The sequence below is a fragment of the Carassius auratus genome, unplaced genomic scaffold (assembly GCF_003368295.1).
Source record: "Carassius auratus strain Wakin unplaced genomic scaffold, ASM336829v1 scaf_tig00024402, whole genome shotgun sequence".
NCBI lineage: Eukaryota > Metazoa > Chordata > Actinopteri > Cypriniformes > Cyprinidae > Carassius > Carassius auratus.
This window is the reverse complement of record NW_020525339.1, coordinates 55405-77500: the sequence shown is the minus strand read 5'-3', so window position 1 is coordinate 77500 and position 22096 is coordinate 55405. Positions and strand designations below refer to the sequence as shown.

Sequence of the window (22096 nt, the reverse complement as noted above, 5' to 3'; positions counted from 1 at the left end):
GGGGGTGGGGGGGGGGATTAACCCTCAAAAAAATGATGCTCAAAATATACAACAATTACAACAAATGAAATAAAATCAGACAGCACGTGCTATGGTCTATAAATGTAGTCCTATACTGTCATTCTGTCATTGGAGAAGTCCCTTTCATGACATGGTAACAGTCTTGTAATAAACAACAGCAACAACAATCCTTCCCTTCTGTTCTTGATATTGCCCTTTTGTTCATATTTGTCTAGGGTTAATTTTTTTTTTTTTTTTTTTTTTGCCATTTCGTCTTAATTGCAAAAAAAAAAGCATAAATAAGTTTCCCAATTTCACTGAAAGCACCCGAATTAAAAAAAACGGCTTCATCTGAATAAAACAGTCACCTCTTATTTTATTTTCCCATAATGCCAAATCTGACCTAAATAAAGGCGCTGACATGCGATGTTTGTGGCATAAACATTCATTTGTTGTGGCTGTGTGGTGTCTTCAAAAGACGAGAGAATCAAAGCTTCAAAGGTTCATTTACATCACTGTACATCACCCAATGTCTGTCTGTCCATCTGCTTAAAAATGAAAGAAGGTCAAAGGGATGTGGGAAACACTGACTTCAGAAACCAACTGGTGATGAAGCTGTCTGGCAAATCATCTGAGACAATCTGGGCTCATGTTGAATTAGTGGAATCTGTTGCTGCATCAGAAAAAGTGTCTAGTTTAAGACAAGAATGGTGACTGCAGCAGTTGATGATTCCCTTCATTTAGCAGCATCATAAGTAACTCCTGATGGTCCCTGCAGTCTTTGAGTTCAAGCAAAGTGAGCCAATAATGCAATTTCAAGGGGATTCTCAATATTACTGCGATTCTCTGGAATCTATTAGTGATTATGGGGGTGTGTAAGCAATTTTTTCTTTGACGTGTAATCAACAGAATCAAGGCTGTGTATGATAGGATGTCACTTCCTCTGTCAGCACTATAAAGAAGACTGATTAGTGCCGAAGCAATGAAGACCATCTCTACATCTGGAGATCTTATTAGGCATCAACACGACCAACATGAGGACTTTCATACTCTTGGTGCTGGCGATTGTAGCCGTTACTGGGTTGAAACATAAAGCGGGACCAATCCTCCTAATGGAAATCATAGATGATGTGAAGAAGATCTTGAATCAGAGTTCAGCGGTGGTAAGAAGTGCAATTGATCATTTCATCTGGTTTATTCGCAAAGGCTTAAGTCTAACAACCTTCGAACTTTCTTTCACAGAATCTCAACCAATTTGTAAGAGATGTATTTCCTCCAGTGGGCTGCTCGGTAAGTTGAATTTTCACAGTATTTGAGAACATACTTTCCTGATACTTGACTTCATTATCATTAATTACATATGATTATACAGGAGGAACACATTTGCCAAGCAGCAATGGTCATGATGAACACAGAGCTAAGCTACAGCATGCTACACAGACGACTGTTTGCCTATGCTAATTATTCAGGGGTAAGTCATCACACAATATTCATTTGTTGAATTAGATGATAAACAACATGATTACTATAGTGTCTATATTATTAGAGTATCATTCTGTGCACGAACCAGTGCTATGAGCGCAAATTGGTTCTTTTTGCCACAATTAGTAGCTGACTTAACTAAGCTTAACTTAACTAATGACTGATTTAACTAAAGACTTACTTGACTAAGCCTAACTTAACGACTGACTTAACTAAAGTTAACATAACTTGACTTAACTGATGACTGACTTAAGCTAACTTACCCCCTGGTTTCACAGACAAGGCTTAAGTCAAATCTTAGACTATAATGTAAATCTGGGCTGTTTCTAATGATAGAAACTTGCACTGATTGATCTTAAAATATATTGGTGCCTTTGTTTTGTCTCAAGATGCACAGTAGTAATGTTTTTTTTTTCCAAGCACATTCATAAAATTGCTTAAATGTCCTAATTTAACTATGATCTAATCCTGGTTTAGTTTAAGCCCCGTCTGTGAAATCGGGCATTAATTAACAAACAACTTAGGTTAGCCTAACGACTGACAAAAGCTTGACTTAACTAAGCTTAACTAATGACAGACTTAACCTCAACTTAATTAACAAACCACTGATTTAAGCTTGGCTTAACTTAGTTTAACTCATGACCGACTTAATTAAGCTTAACCTAATTAACAAACGACTGACTTAACCAAGCTTGACTTAACTAAGCTTAACTAATGACAGACTTAATCTCAACTTAATTATCAAACGACTGATTTAAGCTTGGCTTAATTTATCTTAACTCATGACCGACTTAATCTCAACTTAATTAACAAACCTCTGATTTAAGCTTGGCTTAACTAAGCTTAACTAATGATTGACTTAATTAAGCTTAACCTAATTAACAAACAACTGACTTAACCAAGCTTGACTGGTTATATAGTTTTTAATAATCAGTTTAACCACATCAGTTTTAAAGTTTAAGCGAATTAGCTTTGCCTACAACTGTAGATATATATGGACTCATTTTAGACTGCTTAATGCAAGAAGTTCAATGTTTTCTAATAGAGCTGAATGTGTGTTTTCCCACAGCACCTTCAATGCAACGTTACAGCTTCAGAAGAACACAGAATGGATGTTTTCCTCGAAGAAATCAAAAATTGCTGCAAAGAACAATACTCTAAACTCTTAAAGCAACCAGATGAGAAAAAACAAGTGAATTGACTCTAGAATTACTGCTTATGAACACAATACTATATTTTTGTATTACATTTAATATTAAATTATTTTTTATTAAATGTTTTCTATCGTTTATATTTATTGTATTTATGAATAAATGTTTTCTGAACAGATTTATTTGGTTGTTGTTTTTGGAATTTGAAAAATATTTAGTATAACAAAAGAAACTACAAAAAAAAAATGTTTTTGGTTTTTTCCTTGTAAAATAATTTAATAATTTAAAGAGTACAGGAAAAAAAAAACAGTAAAATGTAAACATTTTTATACATAAGAATAATGGTTTTACTACTACAATGCACAGTGGAAATACATTGCAATTAGAGTAAAATGGCACCACAGCCAGGGGAACATGGCATGCACATTCACATTCACATTATAAAACAAATTAAGTAGCATAGCTTGTGTACATTGAGCTAAAGCAATTGCACGCTGCCAACCGTGTAAAACATTAAGATTAGATTCGTTTCTCAATAGCATATTGCCACGTCAAGCTCATCTCACGTGTTGCATCAATAACCTGCTTGTTTCAAGCAAGCAAAGCCATCAGTGTCAAGCAGAATATACAGTAACAGTGTTTGTGTTAAAGGGGAAATGTGCCTTTTGGAGTGTTATTGTTAACAGACATTTTACAGCAAACTATCCTCACCTAAACCCAGTGTTGGAGCAGCTCTGGAGTTCCTGCATATTAACACATGATTTACTTTCATCGACACTTATGTCAAAATGCCTTAACATCACAAGTAACAGTATTTCCTAAGACATATACTGGACTGGCCTTGAAAATGCACAAAATATGGTGGTCTTCATTTCACAAAAGGCTCACTGCAGCAAGGATTCCATCGCAGCTTCTTGTTTGGAGGAACGTTTCCTAAAAACAATGTGATTGGGGAAAAACAGACATTTAGACATGCAAAAACATGCAGATGTGTCATTTACTGTAGATTATTGTCAGATGTTTGCATTTTCAAATTCATTCTTAACTCCTGAAATTGCTCAGAAGTGACAGATTTCTGTTTCAAATAAATACGGTTTCTTTCTTTTCAACTTTGGATTCATCATAGAATCCTGAAAAATAAAATGTACCACTGTTTCCACAAAAATATTATGCAGCACAACTGTTTTCAACATTGATAATAATCAGAAATGTTCCTTGAGAAGCAAGTCAGCATGTTAGAGTGATTTCTAAAGAATCATGCGACATGTTTTTGAAAACTTAGACGCCAAACTTTTTAATGCATAAAAAAGTTTAAACTGTGCAAAGAAATGCTGAAACATTTGACTCTGGATCAATTATGTTCTACTCCAAAGAGACATGCTTTGTTATTAAATTACATAATCCAAGCAAAAACAATAAATATTGCTTTTCTATAAATATACTGTATGTATATCACAATATGTAATTATGGACACAGAATATTGTGATATATGCTTATAGTGCCCATTTCATCAATTACAGACCTATACCTTTATATACCTTTAAATAACATCTAAAACCATACAACTTATTAATGCATCATGTAATAAACCAAACTGAAGGATTATTTAACTGTAACTAGTTGTAACAGTCAAATGCATTCTTGTGTACAAAGGCGTGAACCAGAAAAAAAATAAATAAATAAAAAGCATCACACCTCACCTACGAGCAGTTTTAGGCCTGGACTTCGCACTCTTTGATGTCCGAGGCCTTTCTAGTTTCATTAGGGACTGTCTCATGCTCTCCTCAGTGTAGGCCAGATAAACATGGGACAGGTCCACTTCAAATGGCTGCATCACAAAAGAGGGACAGAGGACAAATATTAAACCTGTAAAGGGAGCAGCAGACATCACATGTGCCTCATTTGTTCTGAACTCACACTTACATCTTTTTCTTTCTTGTCTGGCACAGGTGTCTGTTTTCTCATGTTGTTCCCTGTGTAGGCCACACATTTCTACAAATAAAAACCGCAAATAGATCAGCTGTAGATCTGAGATGTGCAGAATGAAATGTGTTGAAGAAGCTCACCAGCTGCCATTCTCCAATGTCCTCGTTCCAGTGCACATAGTTCTCAATCATCTCCTGTACACAACACAACCAAAAAAAGATGTTGTTTGCATGTTTTCAATTGTGCAACTGAAATGTTGAATAAATATTATGTTTAGATATTGTGAATATTCTTTTGGGGACTTTTGAAATTCGTGTTGAACACAGTAAATAAGCAAAGCTAGTTAATAAAGCTCATTATTTCAAAACCAGTCTTAAGTGTCAATTTTTCAAAATTGAGAATAAATAAGCTTTCCATTGATGTATGGTTTGTTAGGATTAAACAATATTTGGCTGAGATACAACTATTTGGAAATCTGGAATCAGGGTGAAAAAAAAAGAAAAGAAAAAAAACTGAGAAAAGCATGTTTAATATTGTCTAAATTCGATTTTGGCAATGCATATTACTAATCAAAAATTACGTTTTTATATATTTATGGTAGGAAATTTACAAAACATCTTCATGGAACATGATCTTTACTTAATATAATAATGATTTTTGGCATAAACAAAAAATCAGTCATTTTGACCCGTACAATTTATTTTTGGACTATTGTTAAAAATACACCCAAGCGACTTAAGACTGGTTTTACACTCCAGGGTCACATATTCTATTTTTCAAGGGAAAGGTCACTCAAAGATGAAAAGTCTTGCTTCAAACCTGTATAATTAATATATTTTAAATAACTTTGGCTACCACTGACTTTCATTGTACTGTCCAAAAAAAAAAAAGTATGTTTCACAGAATTAAGTAATTAATACTGGTTTGAATGATATTAAGAGAGTAAATGATGACTGAAGAATCATGTTTGGGGTTTTAGACCTTCTGTAGAGTTTATTTGCCGGCTCAGTTTTGCAGTGCAGCATTTCACACATTATTATCAGCAAAGGATATCAGATTCATGAAATCCTGACAACGTGGAAAAAAGCAAAAAATGATTTGCACGATTATTTATGCAAGTGCTACATCCTGAAGTTATGTGTAAGTGCAGGGGAAATTATAAAAGGGTTTCTTCAAGTTAAATGAATGTAAATGTAAGATTTTTTTAAGACCATGTAAAGAAAATGTAAGGAATGAATGGAATACATTAATATGTTCTATTAATGTAAATGTCCTGGGAGTAAAAAAAATTAGTTGTATTAACAACACATCGAAGTTTAAAAATACAAGTTCCAATCTAGATCCATTACTTTGAATTTTAAAAAAAAAATATATATATATTTTATATTGAAATTAAAAATGAAATGTAAAAGGAATATCTTAATGCTTGAATAGCTCTGCTGTTGACCGTGACAATATCTTCTGATACATGATTTCTGTCTTTGTTTTCAGTGCAAATGTAGTGGAAAAGTTCATTTATTTCAGTAATTCAACCAAAACTGTGAAACTTTTGTATTAGATAAAATCAATGCAGACAGACTGAAGTAGTTTAAGTTGTTGGTTCTATTAATTGTGATGATTTTGGCTCACATTTAACAAAAACCCACCAATTCACTTTCTCAACAAATTAGAATATGTTGACATGCCAATCAGCTAATCAACTCAAAACACCTGCAAAGGTTTCCTGAGCCTTCAAAATGGTCTCACAGTTTGGTTCACAATCATGGGGAAGACTGCTGATCTGATAGTTGTCCAGAAGACAATCATTGACACTTTTCACAAGGGGCCACAAACATTCATTATCAAAGCTGGCTGTTCACAGAGTGCTGTATCCAAGCATGTTAACAGAAAGTTGATTGGAAGGAAAAGATGCACAACCAACAGAGAGAACCGCAGCCTTATGAGGATTGGCAAGTGAAATTGATTCAAGAATTTGAGAGAACTTCAGGAATGGACTGAGGCTGGAGTCAAGGCATCAAGAGCCTCCACACACAGACGTGTCAAGGAATTTGTGAACCACAGACAACGTCAGAGGCGTCTTATCTGGGCTAAGGAGGAGAAGAACTGGAATGTTACCCAGTGGTGCAAAGTCCTCTTTTCAGATGAGAGCAAGTTTTGTATTTCATTTGGAAACCAAGGTCATAGAGTCTGGAGGAAGGGTGGAGAAGCTCATAGCCCAAGTTGCTTGAAGTCCAGTGTTAAGTTTCCACAGTCTGTGATGATTTGAGGTGCAATGTCATCTGCTGTGTTGGACAATTGTGTTTTTTGAAAACCAAAGTCACTGCACCCGTTTAACAGGACATCTTGGAGCACTTCGTGCTTCTTAACCAACTTTTTGAAGATGCTGATTTCATTTTTCATCAAAATTTGGCACTGCCAAAAGCACCAAAAGTTGGTTAAATGACCTTGACTGGCCAGTAAACTCACCAGACCTGAGCCCCAGAGAGGATCTATGAGCTATTGTCAAGAGGAAGATGAGAAACGAGAGACCAAACATTGAAGATTAGCTGAAGGCCACTGTCAAAGAAACCTGGGCTTTCATACCTCCTCAGCAGTGCCACAAACTGATCACCTCCATGTCACGCTGAATTGAGGCAGTAATTAAAGCAAAAGGAGCCCCTACCAAGTATTGAGTACATGAACAGTAAAATTTAATAAAAAAATTTATTTTTATTTTTTTGGTCAGCTTGAAGTATTCTGTTGTAATTTGTTGAGAGTGAATTGGTGGGGTTTTGTTAAATGTGAGCCAAAATCATCACAATTAAAATAACCAAAGACTATAAATTTATGAATTTAAGACTTTCTGCACTGAATATTTTAAGGTCTTTTTTTTTTTTTTTTTGTGGAAGTGCAAATTAGGGTCTGATTAAGTTCAGAGAAAACCCTGTAAAGTGTAAAATAAAAACTAAGATAGATATAAGATATTTAAGACTTCTTAAAAACATAAGATATTATCCTGAGAAGTCTAAAAATAAATTTAGATTAACTTGATTAAAAACGCTTCAAAACCATAAAACTATTTTCTCAGAAAATAAAAAATTATCACACAATCCAGTATAAATTGCACATGTCAGACAAAGATTTAAAAAATATGGGAGGGTTTTCCTGTGATCTAGAAAAGGGTGGTTTAGTAAAGCTGAAGCATGAGATCTTTATCAACAACAAGATGTTTTGATCACTATATATATAGGGTTCATACAGAAACTGCAAAATTAAATTCCAGGACTTTTAAGGACTTTTCAAGCACTACTTTTTTGGTTTTTAAGGACTAAAATCTCACTTATCAAAGTATTTTGTTATTATCTTTCAAATTCTAATAAACTAATAAAACTGAAATGACACAAATAAAGTGCAGCACAAAAGCATGCAGTGAATGTGGCAACTTTAACATTTAAAGGGTATTATGGCAAAGTTATCGCTTTCCTTACTCAAACAGATTTCTTTTTCATGAATATATGATTGACCCGAAGCATGAAATCTGTGTCATACACTTGAGAAATTATGAGCTAATAATTGTTTTGGTAATAAAGTTATGTACTGATTATTTTGACAATTGAGTAATATCATTTTTTTGTAATACAAACAGACCTAAGTGAAAAAAAAACAGTCTTTAGTATGACTATTTACACAAAAACTAACAATTATGCTTAAAGCCAGGAGAAACGGTTCTGTATTTATACCAGACACGCTGCATCATTAATTTTGCATAAAAAGATTGTTTCATCAAGGGAAAAAAACACTTATTTCATATATATATATATATATATATATATATATATATATATATATGAAATAAGTGTTTTTTTAATTCCCTTTAAAAAAATCAAGTATGTTTCAAGTACCTTCTAAAAAAATATGGATGTTTTCAAGGGTTTTTCCAGGACTTAAATTTCAAAAAGTCAAATTCAAGCACCTTGTATGTAATTCCTGCAGCTCTGTAGTTATTATTTGATAACTTCACTGTTATTCTAAAACATGTCAACAATAAAGAATGAGGAGGTTCGTCGATTTTGCATGTGACAGTGCATGCGAGTATAAATGTAGACCTGATATTCCTGAGGAATAAAGTTATCAATGATGAGCATCTGTAGCCGCAGCTCTCTGCTCAGCTGCCGGATGTTTTCCAGCAGACCTTCGATCTCTCGGTGATGCTCTTGCTGCAGATCAGCCATCTGAAACACAACAGTCATTCTTAGCAGAGGACCAATATTGTGAATGGTTGCGATACCAAACGTTAAACTCAACACTTTTCTATCTCGTGCTTTGAAAGAGAATATGTAATTGCTTCCACTGCAAATACTAATTGTAATCATTTTAATAGTTTTTTTTTTAAATATAACTTTTTGAAAATGTGAATATTGTATTAATGATTAAAAGTACATAATATGTTAAAACTAGAGATGCACCGATACTGATAGCCGATTATTCAGAATGATATCTACCGAAACCGATAGTTTGGATTTCTTTTTCTCTTTTTTTCCAAACTAATGCTGTAACTATTTTTGGAACCTTCTCATTTGGTACATTTCTGTTATATTAAAGGTTCAAATGAATAAAGGTTCAAATAATAACAGTGCTATTGTATTCAACTGCTATTTATTTTCATTATGTCATATGCAGTACTTCATAGGAGTGGGCGGAGCTACAGATATCTTTTGGTGCACTTTCCTCATTGCGACTCTCTGGTGGAATTTTCTGTTCAGCATTATGGGTAATGTAGTTTTCACAACAAATTATACTATTAAACAGTTGTTGAAAAAATATGTTTAATGAATGCAAAAAAAGATGGGTTTAACAAAAGCACATAAAATTGATTAACTACCTCAGAGCTTACAACAGGTCTCTCTTTAAATGTTTATTGTTAAAAATGTATTTCCTTATAGAGTTAATGAATGGAGGTTTTATGAACGGAAGCCAAATGTTGTGCTCTGTTGAGAGAACTCTGACTTAAAAGCCTCTGATTGGCCATTAGGCTAATGCATTCAACAAACATGCTTCTGATTGGCTACAATGCTGCAAAAACATGTTGTAAATAGAAACCTTTGATGCTCTTCATAGAGCGCTCACCCAAATTTGGGAACGTTTGAAAGCAGTCTACCTGTATTGCAGAAAGGATGGTGTCCTTACATCGTTTTAATTTATTTACTGACCTGGTACTGAAGTACTGATACTTTTGACAACCCTCAAGTCTATTCTGCTATTTGAAAGCTACATGAAAGTTAACACACCTCAGATTTTGCTGCCATCAACATCGTCCAGACTTTCTTCAGTTTCTTGGTCTTGCCTTGAGCTTCTTCCTGTAAACTGGTGTATTTCTCCTCGATGTCCAAGCGCTCTTGCTGTTTCAAAGACATTGGCAAACATGAATCACTATGTTGTGATAAACTTATACAAGAATATCGGTCAAGCATGAACCCGCTCGGCTCTACCTCCTTTTCTTCTAGTTCTCTCCGGAGCTGCTCGGCCCTCTTCCTCCTCTCCTCCAGTTCATTGTTGGATTCTTCTAGAAGCTTCTCCTGCTCCTCAGCTTTAGCCAGTAAATCAACTCCACCAACAATAACCCTCTTCTCCAGAGCAGACAGCTTCTCGAGCAATAAGTGATGTTCTTGTCTGAGATACAGGAAACAGCACAAAGCATGTTATACCATTATACTCCTGAAATTATACTCTATACAGAGTTTTGGTGGACAGATTCAATGGCTCACTGGGCTTTGAGAAGGTCCTTCTCTCTCTTCTCAAGCTCTGCACGCGCTTTGTTCCTCTCTTCCTCCTCCATGTCTAGTTTAGCCTCCAGTGCTTTCCGTTCCTCATCGATCTTAGCTTGCATCTCCACCATCTTGTCAGGAGACACCTTCTTCCTCCCTTACCATGACAAAAATATAAAAACAGTCAAAAGCCTCAGAATTAAACAGCATTGATTCATGAAAATGCTGGAATCCTTTTAACCTTAAATTGTTGAAATATCAACTTCAAGTTAAACAAAAGATTTGAATGTTCACCATTCTCTGATGTAGGTTGCTGGTGACGTGCAGGTAAACACATAAAATATATATTTTTAGTAAGTGTTTTATTTTTAGTGTACAGTTATTTATTTGTTTAATGTTTACATTTAAATGACTCAATTCATTCTGAGCTTTCCATCAGCTCGCATACCCTCTGCATTTCCCTCACAAATCCTAATTTAAGAAACTCTGTGAAAATACAGTGCTCATCATTTCTGCCTTACCCTTGTTTCTCAAACTCTTCAGATTTTCAACTAAAACCCAAAAGGTTAATTTTGGATGGTCAGCAAAAATCTTTGATGATCTGTGAGCATTTTAGGCAGGAAAATAAGATGACAAATCATTTTCCACAAAATGGTTGCATTCAGTGTCTATGGTCAATTTTTAAAGAGACGCCTGATGTAAACGTCCACTGTCAGTGATTGAATTAAAGGTGCAGTATTGACAGCTACTGAAGTCCAAATTCAAAATATTGAACAGATTTTTCTCTTGTCCCCTCCTCCTCAGACTCACACGGGTTGCCAGATTGATGACACATGCAACAGGAATGCGCACACACACACAAAAGTCGATAAGACAATAAGTTGATAAATTGATTTATTTGCATTTAATATTCATCTGGCCATTGAGCTGTTTAAATGGATGCCGAGGCTTTTTAGGTTGCATTGTATCTGCAATTTCTGACAAATGTTTTTTCCTGGCTTCCTTGTCTGCAATATGCTGTGTTTTCCACCAAATGGCAACAAATTTGCAACTGTCGAGTCACACAGACCAAAACAAAAATAGACATTCTGACACTGAACGCACATTTGAATGTAGAATAACTGACCGTAGCGTTGTTTTTCAGAGAAACAAGTGTGTGAACTTAACATGTTTCCTAAACATCTAATAAACTAATATTGTTATGCGTCAACTCGGTCAAAAAAATTTTTGTCTGTCTGACCATTTCATTTTTGGGACGGTAAAACTCAGGATAAATTAAAGCATATTTCTAGGGTTTGTAGGTGACGGAGGATTGGGCTGATGAGTAGATTGTAACATCGACCTCTTGGGTCTTGCAATTAGAGCATAGAAGTCAAGTGGCCAGCACATTGTACAAGAAGTGAGAAAACAGAAGCAGTTATCATATCATATTTCATGATATCATCATGACTTTTAAAGGGGAATCAGATTTGCCATTTGGGTCTGTGTAAAATAAAACCGCAGTCACTGATCATTAGGCTGATGCAGAGAGAAACTGTGAGATGCATCAGAAAGGAAGATGATAAATGTGAAGTAATCAGATGCAAGATTCACTGAAAGATGTAATGCTTGCATTTATCCTATATTCAGTCCTATATTCAGCTTCTGCTGCGTCACGGAGTCGGCTGTTACCCACTGATTCAGGTTATTACACATCTGTTTTATGCTAATTCAAATGAAGGCTTGCCTGGTGAATAATTTGATTTGTGTCATTTATTAAAAGTTATTAGAAGCTGGGTAGGTGCCGCATTGGAGCTTGAGCATTCAAGATCAAGTTTTTATTTCACATTTATTTTCAGTAATATGCATCAGACAGCGTGTGCGGAGACTACTGTTCAAAAGTTTGGGATCCATATGTTTTTTAGTTTAGTTTTGTTCAATTAGATGCCCATTGGACCTTTTTTTTTTTTTTTGTTACAGACCCCAAACTTTTGAACGGAGGTGTACAGTAAATGACAGTGTCTAAATAAATTCGAATGTCGAGGAAAAGTTGATTTATTTCAGTAATTAAATTCAAATTGTGAAAAACTCATGTATGAAATAAATTCAATGCACACAGACTGTAGTAGTTGAAGTCTTTGGTTCTTTTAACTGTGATGATTTTGGTTCACATTTAACAAAAACCCACCAATTTTCAACAAGTTAGAATAAAACCAATAATAAAAAAAAACATTTAGTGAATTGTTGGCCTTCTGGAAAGTATGTTCATTTACTGTTCATGTACTCAATACTTGGTAGTGGCTCCTTTTGCTTTAATTACTGCCTCAATTCAGCGTGGCATGGAGGTGATCAGTTTGTGGCATGGAAGCCCAGGTTTCTTTGACAGTGGCCTTCAGCTCATCTGCATTGTTTGGTCTCTTATTTCTCATTTTCCTATTGACAATAGCCCATTCAACTTTTCCGTTAACATGCTTGGATACAGCACTCTGTGAACAGCCAGCTTACTGGCAATTTTTTTTTGGTGACTTAAGGCTGGTTCACACGGCAGGATAATTGGGCCGATTTTAGCCCCGATTCAGCCCTTCCAACAATCTTAGGATGCTCCGATTATCGTAAAATAATCTGATCAAATATTCCTGCCGTGTGTGGTGTGTTAAGACTAATCTCCTCTGCTCGGAAGAATGTCGGGACCGCTCCGATCTCAAATCGGGGATATCCAACATGTTGGATTTATTTGGCCCGATTTCTTCTCGTGTGTGGTGTCCCCCGAGGACAAACAATCACGCAGCCTGTGGACTGTGGCGTGTAGCCAATCAGAAAGCGAGGTGACGAGGCAGTGATAGTACCGGGAAACAAAATCAAAACAGCCGGCGTATATAATATAACAAATACAAATAAAGTCGATGGGCATAACTACATCCACAACTGCAGTCCACCAGAGTACATGGAAACTAATATATGAACGTTTATTTCAACGGTTATTAATCTGTGTAGTACGTAACAACATTTCTATGAGATAAAACAACAACTTATCTCCATATCATGATATAGCAAGTATAGTCCATGCTCGCGTCGTCTCCACCTCTTTGACCATCGCCTTTTCTTATTTTTCTTATGTTTTTTTCCCCGTTAAAAACAAAGCACAAACAATGGCCACTGCATCCTCTTTGTCCGCAATGATTGTTTACTCTAAAGTCACGTTTGATCTCGATGGATTTTGCGAGATTTCCCGTCTGACCTGGGAATGCTCGGGAGTCAAATCGGTTCGTGTGTGATGTGTTGATATTGCCGTGTGGCTGCACACCACACACGGAGCGACCAAAACTGTTAGACCCGTGATTTTTTATCGCCGTGTGTGGGGTCTCTCAGGTTTGGAAAATCTGCCGACAATTTTAAAATCGTCCCGTGTGAACCAGGCCTTACACTCCTTGTGAAGGGTGTCAATGATTGTCAGAGATCATTTTGAAGGCTCAGGAACCCTTACAGGTGTTTTGAGTTGATTAGCTGATTGGCATGACACCATATTCTAATTTGTCAAGATCGTGAATTGGTGGGTTTTTGTTAAATGTGAGCCAAAAATCATCACAATTAATAGAACCAGCAACTTAAACTACTTCAGTCTGTGTGCATTGAATTTATTTAATACGCGAGTTTCACAATTTGAGTTGAATTACTGAAATAAATGAACTTTTCCTCAACATTCTACTTTATTGAGAAGCACCTGTATATTTATATGATCATTGGAGTGGGCTGATGTTTGGGTGCAAGAGGGATTGTGTATTAGGGAAAGAAGGTGATTAAGGGAGCACAAGAGATAGGGATAATTCACATTATCCATCTGCTGCTTTGACTCACTAGTCTGGGATCTCTTCTCAAAGTGCTGCGCTAAATAAGAGAGAGAGAGAGAGACTGAAAAGACTAGCAACCAATGTTCAGAGACAGAGATCCAGAGAAAAGCCCAGATACTGAGATAAATGATATGCTTTTTACACATTACATTTACAGAATCTATACGTTGGTCGAAGACTAAAAGAGGTTTTCGAGCATTGAAAACAATAAGTTTAATTAAATTTCTCAGTTCAATTTCTGTTTATTTATTTCTTTATTTTTCTGATCAGAAACATAATGACTATCATGCATGTTTTCCTTGATTTATAGCAGACACCCGCTTTAATATCATTCAGTGAAACAATAGTTCATCTACCAAAAACTCTTAAATTACATTAGAAATCTCCATTTAAGGAGCCCCCAAAAACGAATTCATTATCATTTCAAAACTTTACCAATTTGTAACATTATCTTTCAAACAATTAAGTTTCATCTAAGAATCATTAATAATTTAAAACATAATGAAATTTAATAGGATCATTTATATTCATTTAGATATATTTTAATAAGTACAGGTCAAAATAAGTATGCTGTTTCATTTTCACGTAAATGATGAATGATGATGAAACATTACTTTTTATTTGAAACATTAAAACAGACACTTCAGTTGCATGTAATATGCTTTCTAAGTATATAAAATAACTTTGGTAAATTTGATTTTAATGCAGATGTCACAATGGGGCGTCTCGTCTTTGACCCACACGACATATTTTTCTATATTTTTTATTATCATATTGTATTATATTTAAATTTTATTGCATGTATGTATTGTTCTGCATTTTTCACCAAGACAAATCCGTTGTATGCAGATAAAGCTCTTTCTGATTGGAATTTATGAAGCTCAAGCTACAAGCCATAATATACTTTATTAAGATAAAAACTGCATTAACTTGCATTTTCACTGGTGGTCCCAGACTGTTTGAGAGTATGTGGGAACAGAGACAAACTACAAGAGAGTCATTGCCAGGCATTAAACCTTTGCTCTCATGACACAAAATGAAACTTCATATATTTGATCTGATGGTCTAGACAAGCAAACCAAAAGCCACATCGTTTCTTCTATCACTGATACTCTGATTTCCAAACCTATATGACATTGGGTTTCCTGCAGATGCTTTATAGCTACACATTTCAAATGTTTTTATAAATAATCTCGAATGAAAGTTTAACATGTTGATGTTTTCCTCATGTATCTAATGAGGTCAAAGCTCTTGTCTCTGTAGATGATCATATAAAGCAGTTCTTGAGGTCAAAAGCCAAAACCACGGTTTGCATCATCTTTCTAAAGAGATCTCTCTGACTAATTTTGTCCAGTCATAAATGGGAACATTAGATTCATACCTCTTCGTTTCCTGCGCGTCTCGCCTCCTTCATGTTCTCCTTCATCCATGTCATCTGATCCACTGCCATCAGAGCCAGAGATCTCCTCACCTGTGAAATAATAAAGTATAAATACCGGATTGTGTCTTGGTACTAAACATGTACAGTATAAATACTCTGGCTCTGAACCCAAACAAAAAGACGCACTTACCAAAGAAAAGCAAGAACAATATTTAAAAAAATATGTAATATAAGGTTAAATTCCAAAGCAAATCATGTGCAATGATTGAAGTTAATAAATGTCAAGCTTTGTAATATAAGCTTATTAAAAATAGCATAGAAAACACACACTGCCATTTGAAAGTATGGGGTCAGAAAGACTTTTTGTTTTTTGTGTTCAGCAAGGATGCATTAAATTTATTAAAACTATCAGGTAAGGCTTTTTAAGCATATTTTACAATTTAATAATCAGAAATATAATAAACCGTTTCTTGAGCAGCAAATCTGCATGTTAGAATTATTTCTGAAGGATCATGTGACACTGAAAACTGGAGTAAAATTCAGCTTTGCTTAATTAAAATATATTTTAAAAATCATAATTTTTTCTAATTGTAATAATATTTAGCAATATTACTTTACTGTACTTTATCAAATAAATGCAGCAATGATGAGCATTAGAGAATACTTAAAAAAAAAAAGGTTGCTGCTACTTCTCACATTCAAACATTGATGACATTTCTTGAAACTATCTAGATCCTTATGTCTTCAAATGGCAGTCCTCCAGGGTTCAGAGCGGAGTCGAAGAGTCCGATCCTGACAAACACATGACACAGCTGAAACTGACGTGTGGCGTACTGTACCTTCCTCCAGTTTTCTCTTGAGATCTTCAATTTCCTTCTGAAACTGGCGCAGAAGTGCGTCCTTGGGGTCCTCATTAATCCTGGCCTTGTTCTTGATGTTTTTGGCACGGTTGGCATAACGGAGCGTACTGATGGTTTCATCGTAATTGTAATCTGCCGGGCCAATGTTTGCACACTGCAAGAGAAAAGAGAGCGATATACTGTCTTACCAACAATTTAATCAACTATTTAAGCCATGGCTTGTATGTGTTTGCACACTGACCATCATGGTCTTTGAGTTTCCTCCTAGAGAGTCCTGTAAGAGTCGGGTGAGTTTTGAGTTCCTGTAGGGCACGTGGGTGCTTTTCCCATCCACTAGTGCAGAGATAACATTTCCCAGCGTGGACAGGGACAGGTTGATTTTTGTAGCCTCTTTAAGACGCTGACCAGTGGCTCCTGTTTTTCCTTGTCTTTCAGAGCCCTGAGCAACAAGACATCCCCTTCAGTAATTGAGAGAAAACAAGACGGTGTAAAGCTGGCATTGGCGGCTTACCGCAAGATCCACCAAGTGTAGCTTTCCCATGCGCACATGTTGATTTCCATCTACACCCTTCTCACTGCACTCGATAGTTATGGTGAAGATAGCATGGGAACGAGAGCTGTGCTCGTTCATATTAGTCGCACCCACAGAACCTGGACAAGAACAAAGAAACACAAACACTTACAGCTTCCTGTCTGCATTAATATTCTCACACATAATTACAGTCTAAAATATCAGAATAGAAATAAAGCAGCCATCCGTGTTCATGACAAAACAGGAATATTCATACCACATTACTTTGCATGCCTTAACCACACTAATAATAATAATAATAATTGAAAATACTCACGGTTTTTGTGTCCGAGGGTCATAATCCGGTCCATATCATCAGCATTGTTTACCACATATCCTGAAAGATCCTTGATGTAAACTCCTACATCAGGTCTCTCCTTGACCTGTATTTTGAGTTTAATATTAATAATCATTTGCCTTTTTAATTTCCAAATTCAAGACGGCATTGCCTTATGTCAGTGATCCAAGCTTTAGACTTCCTCAATAACAATAAAACTAAAATGAATCTTATAAGGCTTAAAATTCAAAGGGTCAGTAAGATTTCTTACTCTCTATTTATTTATTTTTATATATATAAAAGATATTAATACTTTTTTCAGGGAGGACAGATTAAACGGATTAATAGTGACACCAAACTGACATTTACAATGTTGGAAAACAATTATATTTACATTTTTCTTCTATTCATCAAAGAATCTTGAAAAAGAGTTAAGACAAAAATATTAAGCATAAATCCTTAGGCAGCAAATCATCATATTTTCATGATTTCTGAAGCTCATGTGACACTGTAGACTGGAGGAATGATTCATTGAGCATCACAGAAATAAATTATATTTTAAAAAGATATTCTAGAAATAGGCTCCCATCCCCAATCCAGCCTCGCACTAAAATCTGAACTAGACTCTATTCAATAAACTAAATACAGTCAAATGTGATAAAGATGAAAGAACTATATTCCAATTTGCAGCTGAAAGCATTATCACATACAGATAACTATTTACAAAACAATCTTACTAAGAGAGTGAGATGTGGAATTTCTGAATGATCTAATTGTGTTTGATGTGTTGAAATTCTACAGAATCTGGCACAGTTTTCAGTCGAATTCTGTGGGTGCAGATAACATGCGGATGTATGCATTAGTCAAACTCTTCATGACCTATATTAGAGTGTTCGATTAATGACACGCCTAAAAAAAAAAAGTGCATGATGGGGAATGGAGAAGCGTTCAACTGAAAGATGTTGGTTTCTCACCTCCAGCCTCTGCATCTGGTCCTTTCCCAACAGGTCTCTCACCTCCTCATTGTAGATTTCCAAATACGAAACTCTCACCAGAAACCTGTGACAATACCGAGTTTATCTTAACACCCTGTACTTCTCTTGTATCAAGAAACACATGACGAATGATAAGCATCTTCATGATTAATCATGGGAAATCTTTTTTTTTTTTAAACACACTGACACAGCACGGCGCTCAAAAACAATCCCCATTCTCACCTGGTGTCTCCTTCAGCTTTTGCAATGTGGCCAAAAACATGAGCGAATGAATTTGGGATGATTCCTCGGAGCTCAGGCACTGCCCTGACGCCCTCCATAGTGAACGTCTTCCCCGTGCCCGTCTGTCCGTATGCAAATATGGTTCCTGGAAATAAAATAAGAAATTATAAAAATGCAATCATCAACATTTTAAATTGCAAAAACAGACAAATAGATAAGAGGTGGAAATATATCTGCATTACATCTCTCTATTGACTTACCATTGTAGCCCTCTAATACCGAGTCAATAATGGGTCGAGCTGTTAAATTATACACATCCAGCTGTTTGCTGTCTGGACCGAACACTGTGTCGAAGGTGAACGTCTTTGGCGGATCACTGCTCATATCAAGTTTGTTCACAGTAATCGTTCCCCGGATCTCGTCCACGGCGACGGCCTGCTTGTGTCCCGTCATCCTCTCTTTCTCGTTGAGGGGTCGACATCTCACCACCACCTTCACGTTATCACTCACCTCCACCTTCTCTGGTTTATCAAGCTTATTACTCTGCACAAACAGAAAACAGTTTGAAAATCAAATCACAAAAATATACAACTATCAGGGAATATCCAATATACAAGTAAATCTGTAGTTGTGGCATAATTTCTAAACATTTTTGTCGTTTAATACACTGCTGTTCAAAAGTTTGGGATCAGTACGATTTTTTATGTTTATTAAAGACGTCTCTTCTGTTCATTAAGGCTGCATTTATTTGATTGGAAACACAGAAGAAAAAAGTAATATTGTGAAGTATTATTACGATTTAAAGTGATGTTTTTCTATTTTAATATAGTTTAAAATATAATTTATTTGTGTGATGTGCAGCTTAATTTTCAGCATCTTTACTCCAGTTTTTAGTGTCACATAAATCATTATAAATATTGGAAATAGTGCGGTTTTATAATTTTTTGGAAGCTGTGATACTTTGGTTTTCAGGATTCTTTGATAAATTAAGTTAAAAAGAACAGTGTTTATTTAAACAGTCTTCTTTACTATCACTCTTTGTCTATTTAACACATCCTTTCTTAATATAAGTATTTATTTCTTAGATAAAAAAATACTGACCAAAATCTTTTGAACAGTAGTGTATAGTTACAAAAGATTTGATTTTTTAATAAATGCTGTCCTTTTTTTTTTACTTTATTCATCGAATAATCCTGAAAGCATCCCAGGTTCAAAAAAATGTAAAAAAAAAAATTAAGCAGCAAAACTTTTTCAATATTGATATTAAATAAATCAAATACTTTACAATTAATCCAGAACACGGCAGCAAGATTCATTTTTTATGAGCCGAAAAGAATACACGTCACACCTCTGTTTATCAATTTGCACTGGCTTCCAGTAGCTGCTCTCATAAAATTCAAGGCATTGATGTTTGCCTACAAAACTACCACTGGCTCTGCACCCATTTACCTAAATTTGTTACTTCAGACTTATGTGCCTCTAGAAGCTTGCATTCTGAACGTCGCTTGATTGTTCATCCCAAAGAAGCACAAAGTCACTTTTATGGACTTTTAAATTAAATGTTCCCTTCTGGTGGAATGACCTCCCCAACTCAATCCCAGCAGCTGAGTCCTTAGCCATCTTCAAGAATCGGCTTAAAACACATCTCTTCCATCTTTATTTGACCCTCTAACTTTAACACTCACTATTCTAATTCTATTCTTTTTAAAAAAACGAACTACCTTTCTAATCTTTTTGTATTCTATTTTATTTTCATTTATTATGCAATTATGTGTGTGTGTGTGTGTGTAAAGACCTCTAACACTAACTTGCTCTATTCAATGTTTTATTTTTATTATATTATTTAAAAGCCCTTGCAACGTGTACTGTGTAAAGCTAACTGAGACTTGTTATAGAAATTAAATTAAATTAAATTAAATTTATGCATTTAGCAGACGCTTTTATCCAAAGCGACTTACAGTGCATTCAGGCTATCAATTTTTGTCTATCATATATATATATAAATATATATATATATTATAGCACTTATATATCATTGCTCTTTTTGTTGTTTTTGATTGCCTCCATTGTCCTCATGTCTAAGTCACTTTGGATAAAAGCGTCTGCTAAATGAATAAATGTAATGTAAATTTGCATATCAGAATGATTTCTGAAGATCATGAGACACTGAAGACTGGAGGAATGATGCTGAAAATAAATCTTTGAACCCATAAATAAATTACATTTTAAAAGTATATCAAAATAGAAAACCATTATTTTAAATTGTAATAATTTTTCAGAATATTACTGTATTTTTGAGCCTTGATGAGCAGAAGATACTTCTTTAAAACACATAAAATTTCTTAGTAATCCCAGGCAGTGTATGTTTACAAAAAAGAATATGCAAATGAGCAGAATATTTTACTCTGTATTATTAGTCAATAATCCCAACGAAATTTAAAAATTATAAATTATGTAAAATATATATATATATATTTAATAATAATATTAATAATGATAAGGATGACTTGACATGTGACAAAAAAATAAATAATAACTTTTTTTTTTCATTATATAATGGAAGTATATGATAGATGACGCTGTTGCTAAGCAGCGGATATTGACCGCTCGGCCTGTTTCAAGCTAAGAGCTACATTAACACATAACAATAAAAACAGAGTAATATTTAGCTCCAGAACATAACTATTGATCTGTTGTAAGCGGTTCTAACATTATTTCTCATGAATCTCAATAATTTGAGATCATAATCTCGTTAAGATTGCCATGAAGCTAATAACTAGCAGCTAGCTTGATGTGCACAAAACAGCCATTCATAGTCATTCAAAGGACAAAAACATCGCATAATAATTAAATACATCATAAAATTTATCAATAACGGCAAACGCTCGGCACAAAACGCTGTCAAATAACAGTTTGTGATGAGATTCCTGTTGCAAAGCGAAGGAATGATCAGAAGGTGGGGCGTAAACACACACATCACACAGCGATTAATGAAGATAAGAGCTTAGAGTCTTACCGGCATCTTCAAGATCGGATATATGGCTCTTTATTAGAACCTAATAAACCTAATAAACGAGGTTTCGTCTGAAATGAGGATTGATGAGCTCATTCAGGGGGAAAATGTGTTTTTCCAGCTCAAGCGCGCATCCCAAACCTGCGCGCCGCTGCGTTTATCGGGCACGCGCGGTAATGCACGCCCCCGATGTCAGATATCTATGGATATCAGAGTTAATTATGCTTTGCATTATGTTCTAACCATGAAGTGTTTTATTCAAAAAAAGGTTTTATAATATTAAATAGCTTCAATCCTACAAATCAAAACAGATTTTAAAAAGAAGACATGCAACCTACAGCACATAGAAACCTTAAAGGAAATATATATCAAATAATTTAGTAGGTGAAAAGATGTTCGGCTGACAAAAGGATTTTGGAAATGCTTGCATTACATGTAGCTAAATAAGAAGTAAAGTGAATTTTAAAGTGTTTCTAAAAAAGCCTTCCAAAGGCAATGACTTGTGTATGTGATCATGTAATAAAAAAGTAACTATAGTCTGATACCGAGTATTTTGAAATGAAATATAATCTATTGACAAGTATTTTTAGAATTTAATTAAGTCATCTAGATTACATGTAAAAAATAAATAATATAAAGTACCTTA

General features: G+C 35.0%; 2 protein-coding genes across 5 annotated transcripts in view; one reads left to right on the top strand and one right to left on the bottom strand.

The window, feature by feature from the left end:
* il4 (interleukin 4) overlaps nucleotides 1-2788 on the top strand; it is a 63992-nt gene extending 61204 nt beyond the window's left edge. Inside the window, exons 3-6 of the mRNA XM_026250453.1 lie at nucleotides 910-1163; nucleotides 1243-1290; nucleotides 1373-1471; nucleotides 2552-2788. Of these exons, the coding sequence (XP_026106238.1) occupies nucleotides 1035-1163; nucleotides 1243-1290; nucleotides 1373-1471; nucleotides 2552-2683 (408 nt within the window). The 5' untranslated portion in view covers nucleotides 910-1034 and the 3' untranslated portion in view covers nucleotides 2684-2788. The remainder of the gene's footprint in view (nucleotides 1-909; nucleotides 1164-1242; nucleotides 1291-1372; nucleotides 1472-2551) is intronic.
* A 93-nt stretch (nucleotides 2789-2881) lies between these two features.
* On the bottom strand, nucleotides 2882-21613 carry LOC113078134 (kinesin-like protein KIF3A). 4 transcript variants are annotated; one of them, XR_003281455.1, is made up of 18 exons: nucleotides 21454-21613; nucleotides 18698-18980; nucleotides 18438-18582; nucleotides 18195-18279; nucleotides 17221-17326; nucleotides 16884-17023; nucleotides 16614-16811; nucleotides 16352-16526; nucleotides 15513-15602; nucleotides 10305-10461; nucleotides 10029-10209; nucleotides 9828-9938; nucleotides 8646-8771; nucleotides 4701-4754; nucleotides 4558-4626; nucleotides 4330-4462; nucleotides 3474-3566; nucleotides 2882-3376 (listed from the first exon to the last, which is right to left on the bottom strand). XR_003281455.1 is itself a non-coding variant. In XM_026250448.1 (18 exons), the coding sequence occupies exons 1-17, from the start codon at nucleotides 21457-21459 to the stop codon at nucleotides 3518-3520; spliced, it is 2103 nt and encodes a 700-aa protein (XP_026106233.1). In that variant the 5' UTR covers nucleotides 21460-21612; the 3' UTR covers nucleotides 2882-3376; nucleotides 3474-3517. The 4 variants fall into 4 exon arrangements, 3 of the variants coding, with proteins under 3 accessions (XP_026106233.1, XP_026106234.1, XP_026106232.1); XM_026250448.1 differs by having other exon boundaries at nucleotides 4335-4462; nucleotides 21454-21612; XM_026250449.1 differs by having other exon boundaries at nucleotides 2882-3566.
* Nucleotides 21614-22096: the final 483 nt, after the last annotated feature.